This window comes from Bison bison, unplaced genomic scaffold (assembly GCF_000754665.1).
Source record: "Bison bison bison isolate TAMUID 2011002044 unplaced genomic scaffold, Bison_UMD1.0 scf7180017864371, whole genome shotgun sequence".
NCBI classification, from domain to species: domain Eukaryota; kingdom Metazoa; phylum Chordata; class Mammalia; order Artiodactyla; family Bovidae; genus Bison; species Bison bison.
In genome coordinates this window covers 11006583-11019562 of record NW_011494943.1, presented here as the reverse complement: position 1 = coordinate 11019562, position 12980 = coordinate 11006583, and the positions used below count along the sequence as shown (strand labels likewise).

The window sequence follows — 12980 nt, the reverse complement described above, 5'->3', positions numbered from 1 at the left end:
GCAGGACAAAGACTAATAGAGTTTTGCCAAGAAAATGCACTGGTCATAACAAACACCCTCTTCCAACAACACAAGAGAAGACTCTATACATGGACATCACCAGATGGTCAACATCGAAATCAGATTGATTATATTCTTTGCAGCCAAAGATGGAGAAGCTCTATACAGTCATCAAAAACAAGACCAGGAGCTGACTGTGGCTCAGACCATGAACTCCTTATTGCCAAATTCAGACTTAAATTGAAGAAAGTAGAGAAAACCACTAGACCATTCAGGTATGACCTAAATCAAGTCCCTTATGATTATACATGGCCAGACAGGCCAGTAAATTGGGAGACAAGTTGTTGGAACAAGGAATAGTGATTTTAATTGGAAAGCTAGCAGACCCAAAAGATGGGAGACTGGTGTCTCAAAAGATGGTTATCTTACCTGAGTCCAAATTTGGGCTCCTATTATACACAAGAGAGGGATGGGGAGGAGCCACTGTGGCACTGACCAATGACTGAGTAGGACCACTACCATTCACTGTTGATGGTTGCTAGCTTCAGGGGAGAGGCCCACTGTGGTGCCAACTAATGGCTGAGCAGCTGCTATAGCTCCTGCTGCCTCACCGCTATTACATCCTGAGTAGAAAGTTGCTTCCCTGGTGGCTCAGTGGTAAAGAATCTGCCTGCCAATGCAGGAGACTCAAGTTTGATCCCTGGCTTAGGAAGATTCCCTGGAGAAGGAAATGGCAATCCACTCCAATATTTTTCCCTGGGAAATTCCATGAACGAGATAAGTCGGACATGACTTGGCGACCAAAAAACAACGTAACAGAAACATGCAACTCTAGAAAGTGGCCAGGTCTGAAGAAGTACCAGGCCAGTCTCCAATATTGTCCTCCAGCTCTCAGTAGAGACTTTGGTGGCCATGCAAAGGCAGTTGATGTGCCTGTTACTAGGATCATTGTCTGAGGTAGTGGACACTATGGACTCAGCCCACTGCTTGCTTCACTGGTCAGTTGATGACCAATGAGGTGGCCTGGGAACTGGTGTCCCTAGAGCAAAGCTCTTGCTTGCCCACTTACGCAGTGGGTGGGTGGCAGACTAGGCGTGGTATGCCAGGAAGGGAGAAAGGAAGGGCCCATCATGCTTGAGGTTTGCGATAGGGAGTCCTATTACAAAACTTGAGATGAATTACCAAATTTTAGTATATGTTACCACCCTTTTGCCAACACATGCATTCAAAGCCCATCCTAGTCAGGGCCAGGTATCCAGGTGGGCTCCATCCTCTCCCAGCAGGAAGCTGAGGACAAGACTGAGGTGACACTGGAAGGAAACCACAAGGTCAGTAGGCACCTTCAACCCAACTCTCTGGCTCTATCCTGTGCTTCTCTTCATCGTGGAAGAGAGTGGGGGACCTATTTCAGAGGGGGAATGAATCCATTTGAAATCCATTCAGAATCCATTTAAAAGCAAGAACCAGCAAAGCCACCTAGTCAGTCAGCATCAAAGGGCCACCAGAGAAAGGACAGGCAGGGACAGGAACTCCCCATGGCCCCATAACCCCAACACCCCTGCATCTAGCCCATGAATGCCAGGTGAAGGACCAACTCAGTGACTGGGGATGAGGCAGGACAAGTGGCCTGGGTCCTGGTTCTGGCCATTTCCGTCAGTCCCTGATGTCATCCACCACTGTTAGAACGTGACATCATCAACCACAGGCCCTTCCAACAACATGCACACCATTCTCTATTAGGATTATGTAGGAACTTGAAAGAGTCATTTCCTAGGCAGGTTGATAAGGAGTCTAGGGGTCCCCAAGGAGAGAGGGGTCTGGAATTCTCAAGGAGGAAGAAAGGACAAACTTTTTTTCCTTCTCTACATTCCTTAGGATTATATAACAATAATGTATCCTGCCTGAGGACAGTCTCTGGATTAAACCTTCTGGCTAATTCTGTTATCTTAAAATGTAAATTTTATATTCTGTTATATTAAATTATATATTCTGTTATATTAAAATGTAAATTTTAATGGGAGTAGGTCTGGTGAGGTCTTTACAACCTCCAGACATTCTTTGGATTCATTGGAGAGTATGTAACTTCATTACTAACACTAGCAAGTGGGTACTTTTTCTGCCCCCTTCTGATGCCTATGTCAGAAGCTTTCTCTATCTCCTTTATACTTTAATAAAACTTTATTACACAAAAGCTTTGAGCGATCAAGCCTCATCTCTGGCCCCGGATTGAATTCTTCTCCTCCGGGGGCCAAGAATCCCAGTGTCTTCGCGTGATTCAACAACAACCTTTCAGACTGACAACAGTCAAAAGTCCTCATAAACTAATCACCAGAAAAAAACCCCAGCATTCCTTTGTTCACTGCAGCTGGCTTCCTTTCCTGTGTAGATGGGTAAGTGTGCATCCAGGGTTTTGTTTTTACATCCCCTTCTGTGACAATGTTGTTCAGTCGCCAATTCGTGTCTGACTCTTCGAGATCCCAAGGACCACAGCACACCAGGCCTCCCTGTCTCTCACCATTTCCCGGAATTTGCCCAAGTTCATGTTCATTGAATCGGTGATGCCATCCAACCATCTCATCCTCTGTGGCCCTCTTCTCCTTCTGCCTTCAATCTTTCCCCACATCAGGGTCTTTTCCAATGAGTCAGTTGTTTTCAGTACTACACAGTTTTCTTATATTGAGGTGAAAATCATAACATAACCTAAAATTAAGTACCTTAAGGCACACAACCCAGTGGTATTTAGAGCTGTATAACCATCACTTGTATCTAATTCATTCATTTTGTCCCTCCAGAAGGAATCCTATACCCAGGAGGTCCAGGTACTTGCATGGTTTTCTCTAGATTCCTCGCCAATCCTGGGAGCTGTTTCAAAATCTTATTCCCCAGAAGAGGGCATGGCTGATTATAGCATCTCAAATTTCTCCTACCAGGTTAAGCCCCTTTTTCTTGATACTGAAATCATTTGGTTACTGCTGAGGAATGGAATATTTTCTGCCATATCAGTAAATAAGGATGTCACAGTTATCAGCCACTGAAGCCCTCCAATGTGAGCTGGTGAGCCCTGAGGAAACTCAGGATAAAAACAATACCTGCCATCTAGCAACCATCCAACTGCAGCCATCAGACTGCAACCACACACTGTGGTGAGTCTGAAAAAACTCAGGATGTGAAAACACAGGATACTGGCCCCAGATAGCTGAGGTATGTATCAAGGAATGATTTTAGCAAATCTAGACTCTTGCATCTTCCCACACATAGAAAAGCACTAAATTCCTTAACTTGACATAATAATCTTTTGATGTTCCCAACTACCTGCCCTTTGTTGCAAAATTCCTTTATATCCTAGCTCCCCTTTTACTTCCTCAGAGAAGTTTCTCAGAGCTATTAGAAAAGGTGTCTCCAGGACTGCAGTCCTCATTTCCCCCCAAATAAAATTGAACTCATAACTCTCACACTGTGCAAATTTTTTCAACACTGCAAACCTTGGACTATTTTCCAGAGTTCCAGTGAACTTTATTCTTACAGTTCTGCTCATTTTGAGGGACGTTTCTCTGAGGCGACAGGCCTTTGGAATTCCCCTCTCTGCCATTTTTGTTGATATCACTCTACTATACATTGTTCTTTTATGTTTATCTGTCTAACTTGATTATAAAAATTCCCACACATCTTGAGTCTTTGACAGAAATAACAGTTGGAGGCCACTGAACTTTCTGCTGTAAGGAGGAGACAAATGACACTGCCCAGGGTAGAATATTCAGGTGGACTCCAACTTTTGGCCATAAAACACTAAGCCTGTGATAAAATTTTGAGGTTATTTTCTTACAATGGCAGCAGAGCAGCAGCAGAGCAGGACAAAGGGCACCTGCCTCACTGTGGGTCCCTCCATATTACTCTCACCTGCAGTGAGAAACCTGCCCATTGCTGCAAATGCTGACTGTTAATCAACTCTTCAGTTTGATAGGTTAAATATAAAATTTTGCAGCTCTTAATTTTGACTGATTTCAGAGGAGGAACAGTTATGTGTTTAATGGCCATTTCTATCTTCTTTCTTGTGGACTATATTGGTTGCTGCCCTGTCTTTCTATTGGATCGGCTACTGTTTTCTACTTGATTTCTAAGAGCTTTTGCTATATTGAGGTAGCTCACTCTTTGCTAAAAAGTATTCTTATGTAAATACAAATCTTTTTATGTATTTGTAAATACATACAAATATGTAAATACATATTTTTTTCTAAACTGCTTGCCCTTTGTTTGTGCTCATCATATGAGGTTTTTAATTCTTATAAGACTTTTTCTGGAGTCGAATAAATCAATCTTTTGTTTGTATTTTTTCCCTTTGCTTTAATTACTAGAAAATCATTTCCATCTATGGATCAGATAAATATTTATGTATATATTCTTTACCTGTTTTATACACATTAGGACCCATTTCTGGGTTACCTATTCTGGTACATTGACTCCTCCCAGGACTCACTGTTTTAATGACTGGCTTTGAAACGTTGCTGTTCATCTAATATAGCAAGTCCCACCCAAAGCTTTTTTAAAAAAAACAACTTTCTTGGTGGTTCTTGCCCATTTTTTCTTCCAAAAGAACCTTGAACTTACTCAGTCAAGGTTTTTATAATGCCTCAATTCCATAGGGCTCAATTCTGTTTGCAATCACAGTGTCATACACTTACTTCCTAATGGTAGGTAAGTGATAAGAGTTTACCAAAAATTTCAGTGACCCACATAGCCCAGGCTTGGAGCTGGCCACCCTTCTATGGACAGGATTATTGTCCAAGGGGAAGAATACACTCACATACACACATTACATGGGCTTCTCTGGTGGTTCAGGTGGTAAAGAATCCGCCTGCAAGGCAGGCGACCTGGGTTTGATCCCTGGGTTGGGAAGACTTCTTGGAGGAGGGCATGGCAACTCACTCCAGTATCCTTGCCTGGAGAATCTCCATGGACTGAGGATCCTGGTGGGCTGCAGTCCATGGGGTTGCCAAGAGTTGGACGCGACTGAGCAACTAAGCACAGCAGACACATCACAACTACCACACACACACATGCATATACCACACACACATACTCTCATACAAGTGCACACACACTACATAACACACACTCACACACATGTATGCACATGCATACAACAGGCTGCAATACTGCCAGCTATAGCAACTCCCATACCACCCAACCACAAGGAACAGCTGAGAATTAGAAAAGGAAACCATCCCCAACCAGGCAGAGAGACAACAGCCCTCTCAGTCCTCCAAGAAACCAGGGAACAGATCCAGCTGCCTAGGTGTGGACAGGCTGGACTTTGGCGTGGGGAGATCTCACTCATCCAGAAGGATGAATCTGTCCTGAATCTGTCCAGGTAACTCTCTGCAACCCTCACCTGGGCTCCCACCTGGTCACTCACTCAGAGGACATTCCCTCAGGGTCTGACACTTATAGGGAGATAAGATAGCTCAGCTTCCCATTTGAAGAAGAGCGTCTCGGCAGCTGGCAGCATTTCCTGAGCACCTCTTTTTCTGCAGAGTCTGGAGGCACCTTAGGGACTTCCTGGTCCATCCAAAACACCCAGAGCAGAGACAGACACACACATAGCAGAAGCTCAGACACCCAGACCCAGCACAGCCACAGCGGGTGGAAGACACAACATGCTCAGTATGGTGGGAGAAAAAAGGGGGATGGGAAACCAGAAACCCTGCATGAATCAGGCATAGAAGGGACAGTTCTGTCACAGCCCACCATGCAGGGGTCGACAGGCTGGGCAGTGGTGAAGTGAAGCTGTGCTGGAGAGGATGCTAAGGGGACATGTGGGACCTTGTTCAGCCACTGATGAAACCACAGAAAGAAACAGCATATTTGCAGAGCACAGGGATGGGCAGGACCACGCCTCCCAGACCCCTTCCCCAGGGGCCAGGCACTCACTTGCTTGGTTTGCCAAGAGGCATCCAAAGAGGGCTCATCTGGGTCATCTTGTGAATCACCTGAGCCCAGAGACAAGGAGGAGTTGCTTTCCTCCCTCAGCTCTGATCCACACTCCTTTGCTCCCTCCAGGGCTGATGCCTCCTTGAGGTTGCTCTGAGAATCTACAAAGGCAGATACACATGGGTCACATCTCAAAAAACAAGTGAACATCATGGAGAACTTAGACTCCTTCCATGAGAACTGTTCATGATTAGACCTCTGCCCACTTGAAGTGCTGCCCTGGCTGTGGTGAACCGGGCCTGGGACAGTTTCTGCTTCTGGTGGTTGAGTGACCACACACCATGAACGTGAAGGTGTTAGTTGCTCAGTTGCTTTACGATACCATGGGCTATAGCTGGCCAGCCTTCTCTGTCCATGGAATTCTCCAGGCAAGTATTCTTGGGACTTCTCTGGTGGCTCAGAAGGTAAAGAATCTGCCTGCAATGCTGGAGACTCCAGTATGATTCCTGGGTGGGGAGATCTTCTGGAGAAGGGAATGGCTACCTACTCCTTCAAAACTAATGGTAGAGAGGGAACACCCCAGCTCAACAAGACAGTGCAGTTCAGCGCCTCCTGGTGTCCCTCTGCATCAGCACAGCCCCAGACTCTGCCATTTCAGAGGTACTTCAAACTCTACAGAACTTTAGTACGGAACTGCCACCAGTTGCATTATTCCAATATTGTTCCAAACATTACTGTTTTTTAATCTGTGTTTTTCCAGATATAAGGAACTATTTCCTCTTAAGTATAGTTATGACACAGCCAGAAAGTTAACATTAATAGATAGATATGGGAACTGGGATCAAAATCCTGAGTCTAATTACAAATTAGATAACAACAGGGCTAAGGGGTTTCATCAGGTTCAAATAATTATAGATAAAAAAGGAAAGAGAACTATTCATTTAATAAAGATTCTAAGTAAAACTCCCTGCTCAAGGCTGATCAGTTCCATTCCACTATCATCCTTCATCGTCCCTGTTCAGCAGAAGTAGCTAAGAAATGTCATTGCCCTTTCCCACAAGACTGTGGGATAGATATTGACAGTGGGGAATTGTAACAGGGAATAACAAATCAGACTCCATCCTAGATCTGTTTCTTTTAATTTTTAACCTTTGTATTCCATTGCTTTTGCCACAAGTTAATTACTAAAAGGATATTGCCAGTCACAAACTCAAATATACATAATGGCCCATCTTAGGGAACTCCCATGCCTGAAGGTTAAAATAAAATACCTATGCTCAGCTCATAAGGAACATCCAGACCCAGGCTACTTGTGAATAGCTTCAGGAAAGAAGTAATGAACTCATCCCCTCCTGAGTCTGGACAAAACCAGGAGATATTTGCAAAAAACAACTTATGACCTATATTGCCTGTTTTACAAAATTGTTGCTTTTTTGCATTAACAAATGTGTGGGTGAGCCTCTGATAAAATGATGATATATATGAATAGTTCCACATGCGATCAGTGATTGTAATAGTAACTCTAGACATGGTAAGAAGCAACAGGAAGGAATATTTTCCTGGACCATAAAAGACAAGTAAGGTGATCTGGAGGCTTTTGGCTATTGTTAATAAGGCCAAGTCCAGTGAAAGCACATTGAGTGGCCAATCAATGAAATCTTTTTGAGATCTGGGAATAAGTATTCCTAGCACTGTGGGATGAAATTGTCATGAAATGCCCCCAAAACCATGGTCAAATTTATGACCACGTAGGGGCCTTCCCAACTAAAAATTCACACTTGTCGTCTTCCTCTACAAGGATTAAATCATGAGCCACTGCAGCTGCTGACCTTCAACACGTCCTGAAAGGAGTTCAGGGTGGAGAATGAGACACTCTGTGCTCTGGGAAAAACTGGCAGAATAGGCCTTCAGATAGATATTTTCAGAAGATTTATGAGTCCCAATTCTTGCATCTTATCATATGTAGAAAATCATTCAAATCACTAACAGTGACTTCTGCTTTGGCCACTGAGTAAGCAAATGCATTTGGAAGTAAAAATGGAGTAGCTGTGTCAGACTCAGATACCACCAGCCATTCTCAAAGCAGTATCTGCTGGAATTATAAGAGAGCAGGACCTCATGGGTACCTCTGCTAAGTTTTGTGATTAATCTCCTTATCTGAAACTTTATTCTTTTTCTTGTTCAAAACTTGTTCTTCTCAAGATTGAAGAGTATCAAAAGAAAAGGGGGAAATTGTAACCAAGCAGGATCCTATAGACCTTTCCTGGGACAGGCCTTCCCTCATGTCCTCTGCTTTAGCTCCTCTCTGAAATACCTAAAGAACAGTATTTGATGCATATTTCCTGAGTTGTCCTACGGATGTGAAAACCCTCCAATACATGGAAGATGTTAACTACTTGATGACCTTGAACACATAGATCCAGGCTTCTTGGAGCCTAAGTACTGATAATATTAACCCCTGTGGTACCACTCTGTTCCCTCACCATCAGCCAGTCAGAATTGTACACGAGCTGATCACATACCCTGTGACCCACTTCCCTTACCTGTATGGCAGAGGGCAACAAAATATTGTAAACCAATTCTCCTCCAATAAAAAAAAATCTTCACCCAAAGGTCTCTGGCAGTTTGGGGCCTTTTAGGGCGTGAAACACTCATTTACTGGCACAGCCCTGCAATAATCCTTTCTCTGCTACAAACTCTGATGTTTCAGTTTGTTTGACCCCACTATGCCCTAACACCAGCCCTGGTCAAGTTTCAGAGGAACAGACCCCACCTGTGGCACCAGAGGGAGCCAAGTTCAAGATGTCCAGAGTTCAAGAGCTGGGTGGGCTGACAGACCTACAAGTGATAGAATGGTAGAGATAACCACTTCAACAGCTCCACCCAAGCCTCACAACATTTCATCTTTCCAATTTCCATATCTGTAAATGAGACTTAACTAGAGTATAAGTTAAGCAGAGAAGTAAGTAGAACTATACAAAAAAGGTTTTAATGAACTGGATAACCACGATGGTGTGGTCACTCACCTAAACCAGATATCCTGGAATATGAAGTGGGCCTTAGGAAGCATTACTACAAACAAGCTAGCACAGGTGATGGAATTCCAGCTGAATTGCTTAAAATCCTAAAAGATGGTGCTGTTAAATTTCTCTACTCAATGTCAGCAAATTTGGAAAATTCAGCAGTGGTCACAAGACTGGAAAAAGTCAGTCTTTATTCCAATCCCAAAGAAGGGCAATGCTAAACAATGTTCAAACTACCACACAATTGTGCTCATTTCACATGCTAGAAAGGTAATGCTCAAAATCCTTCAAGCTAGGTTACAGCAGTATGTGAACCAAGAACTTCCAAATGTATAAGCTGGGTTTGGAAAAGGCAGAAGAACTAGAAATCAAATTGCCAATATTCATTGGATTATATAAATGCAAGACAATTCCAGATATCCTGGAATATGAAGTTAAGCGGGCCTTAGGAAGCATTACTACAAACAAGCCAGCACAGGTGATGGTTTCACAGGTGTAGTTTCATTGACTACACTAAAAGCCTTTGACTGTGGATCACAACACACTGGAAAGTTCCTAAAGAGATGGGAATACCAGACTACCATAACTTCCCCGATAAACCTGTATGCGGATCAAGAAGCAACATTTATAACCACACATGGTACTACTGACTGGTTTAAAATTGGGAAAGGAATATGGCAAAGCTGGATATTATCACTCTGCCTATTAAACGTATATGCAGAGTACATTATGCAAAATGCCGGACTGGAAGAATCACAAGTTGGAATCAAGATTGCTGGGAGAAATAGAAACAACTTCAGATATGCAGAGGATGCCACGCTAATGGCAGATGCTGAAGCTGAAGTTCCAACACTTTGGCCATGTGGTGCAAAGAGCCGACTCATTGGAAAAGACCCTGATTCTGGGAAAGATTGACGGCAAGAGGAGATGGGGGCGACAGTGGATGAGATGGTTAGATAGTATCACCGGCTCAATAGACATGAATTTGAGCAAAAGCCAGGAGATGGTAGAGGACAGAGGAGCCTGGCGTGCTGCAGTCCATGGGGTCGCAAAGAGTAGGACATGACTTAACAACTGAACAACAACAGGTAGGCAGGAAGCAGGTGGGGATCAGAAGCAGGAAATTCTCAGTCTCATAATTCAACACATGGGTCCTCAACCCTATTGTGTGCCCATACTGAGTGACCAGGGCCCAGCTCCTAACCCACCCCACCCCCAGGGACATATGATGGACCTCCCCCAGTGACCCAGACCTAAAGACAATGGCCCTGTCCAACACTCACTGTGCTCACAGGGCATAAGCGGGCAGCCCAGAAGCCAGCCAGCTCCCAATAGCTCTCAAAGCCTTTGGCCCTGAAACTGGCAGAGATGCCAAGCATCTTGGAGATTTGGTCTGTCCATCTTGGTAGTGACCCAGCCCTGCTTATGGTTGGGGATCTGGGGGTGACCTCTGACTAGGCCAAGGTAGACAGCTACCTTACCTGCTCTCCCCACCCATCTGGACAGGCAGGACCCTAGAAGGTGACCAGGTGTTCTCAGACAAGGCTTTTTTTCCCCCTTTTTATGTTGGAAAACATACCAGTTGCTTTCAGCAGCCCTCTGAAAGCCCCCTGCACAAAATTAAAGGGGGTGAAGGAGTAGTGAGCTTTTCTATTCTCCCTCCCAACTTGAGATAAAGCAGTGAACAAGACAGCACAGGTCTCTGAAGACCCACCATGGTGTCATCCAAGTGCTACTGAGACAGATAGCCTGGGGAAGTGCAGTTCAGAGTGAAGGGGTGGGGCAGGCACAGTTTGCAACTTGGTGGTCAGAGTGGGTCTCCGGAAGAGCAGACAGCTGAGCAAAGACTGGAAGGCAGGGATGGGGGAAGCTGTGCGGCCCTCTAAGAAAAGGTGTATTCCAGGCAGAGGGACCAGGCAGTGCAAAGGTCCTGCAGTCAGAGCATGTCTTGTATGTACTAGAAGGATCAGGGAGACAGCCCAATGTCCCAGGCATCAAGAGAATCAAGGACCCACCAGAGTCAGCAGGTGAGGCCTACCTGACATGGTTCCTCCTTCATGCACCCATGAGCCACCCCTCATCAGGAAGGGGCCTGTGCAAGCTGTGGGGACCCCTCCCCCACCAAGGGGGCCTGGGATGCCACTTCTATGCAGCATCCTCTGAAATCCTCTAAGACCTCTCTGCTTAGACCAACACTTTCCATTCCCAATATAATAGAGGGAAAAAAAATCTGACTCCATTTGGACCTGTTTCTTTTACTTGAATATTTGCTTTCCATTTCTTTTATCACTACAATCACTAAAAAGATGCTGTTTATAGTTATAAATGTACATAATGACCTGCCTTCGGAAATCCTGCCCCTCTGCCTGAAAGTTTAACTAAAGTGCCTTTGGTTCAGCTCACAGGGAAACACCCAGATCCTGTCCACTTGTGAATGGCTACAGGAAAGAGTAAGTTAACTCACTCCCTCCCCAAGACTGGCCAAAGCAGGGGGTATTTTGCAAGATATGGCCTTTTTACTTTATTTCCTCACCTCCTCCCCCTCAGTTCAGCATCCCCTTTTATAGTTTCTATAAAAGAAACTAGCATCCAGACGCTGATAAGATGGTGCTCCAGGACTCTAGTCCTCCATCTTCTTGGTGACCCAGCTTTTCGAATAAAGTCACTATTCCTTGATTCCACACCTTGTCTCCCGATTTATTGTCCTATGAGTGGAGAGCAGACTAATCTTGGACTCAGTAACACCAAGAGTAATGGGAAACCTCGAATTCTCTCCAAGAAACAAAATTGAAATTCTTTTTTAAAAAGTGACAGATGCTTCCAGCAAAGGACCAGATAGAAGTGTATTTCTATCAAAAATGTTTCCTGCAGAAACAGTTCTTTAGTCATGGAAGACCTGCTAGCCTGGGCTGCCTGTTAGCCAAGTTCTCCATTTCTAGGGATGGAAGAGGGACTGAGCTAACTGCCCTCCCCACCACCTGCATCAGGCTCCCAGCCCCATCAGAGCCTTACCTGGCACTCGTTTGGGGGCTGTAGGAAGCAGCCTCTGTCCACACTCACTGCATAACTTCGGGGCTTCCTCTTTGGCGATATACCTGCAAGAAGGACACTCCATACCTCCAGGGAGAGGAATTCCTGGGTCTGGCATGTCTCTGCTGATCTAGAAGTAAGAATCCCAAGGCTGCCAGCTTTATAACCCGCCACCTGTCACGTGACCACAGCCTTGCTTCAGTTTCATTTTCTGGGAAAGTAAAATTGCGGCTGCCCAGTTCTCCCGGCTCAATTGAAACCCAGTCTGATCACCACCCACAAGGTGCTCCAGCCTGCCTCATCCCAACCTCGCCTTCCAACACCCTCCTGATCTGAGCCCCATGTGGCCCCAGCACCTACTTTCTTTTCTGCTGAACCCATCGTGCTTGCCTCCCCTGGCCTCCTGAGTTCTCTCCATCATTAAGTAAATCTAAAAACCAGTTCAGCTGAGTCAAGTGAGTGGAGACTGAAGATAGTAGGGGAGCAGGCAGAGACACAGCTTAAGCAAAATCTTGAGATTAAACATGAGGTGGGGGTACTGAGGCAGGAGATAGATAGGCTCCAGTTTAGACACTTACAACTGGCCTCCTGTTTATATTCATGGGGCAAGAAAAAGTGGACTTCAGGCTGAGAGGATAATAGGCAGGAAGGCTAGGGGTCTCCAAACAGAAGAAATAGGCTGCAACCCCACAGAGACTGAGATAGAACTGTGTTTGGGTATCTCCTGAGGAGGTATGGGTCAGTAGGGGACTGCTGCAGGGGCAGGGGCTCTGGGTGCAGTACACCTGTGTATGGCATAAGCCCTCTGGGAGGAGGTCGCCATTAACCCCGTGATGGAGGCACCAGAACTTACACAGGACTGGGGAAACAATCTCTTGGAGGGCTCAAACAGAACCTTGTGTGCACCAGGACCCAGGAGAAAGGAGCAACGATCCTGCAAGAGACTGACCCAGACTTGCTCGTCCAGGAGTCTCTGGTGGAGGCGTGGGTCAGCCATGG

The 12980-nt window shown here is 45.2% G+C and overlaps 1 protein-coding gene across 1 annotated transcript in view; it reads right to left on the bottom strand.

Moving 5' to 3' along the window:
• The window catches only part of RNF213 (ring finger protein 213), a 116865-nt gene extending 104799 nt beyond the window's left edge, over positions 1–12066 (bottom strand). Inside the window, exons 1-2 of the mRNA XM_010856525.1 lie at positions 11964–12066; positions 5929–6089 (exon numbers count right to left, since the gene is read on the bottom strand). Of these exons, the coding sequence (XP_010854827.1) occupies positions 5929–6089; positions 11964–12066 (264 nt within the window). The remainder of the gene's footprint in view (positions 1–5928; positions 6090–11963) is intronic.
• Positions 12067–12980: the final 914 nt, after the last annotated feature.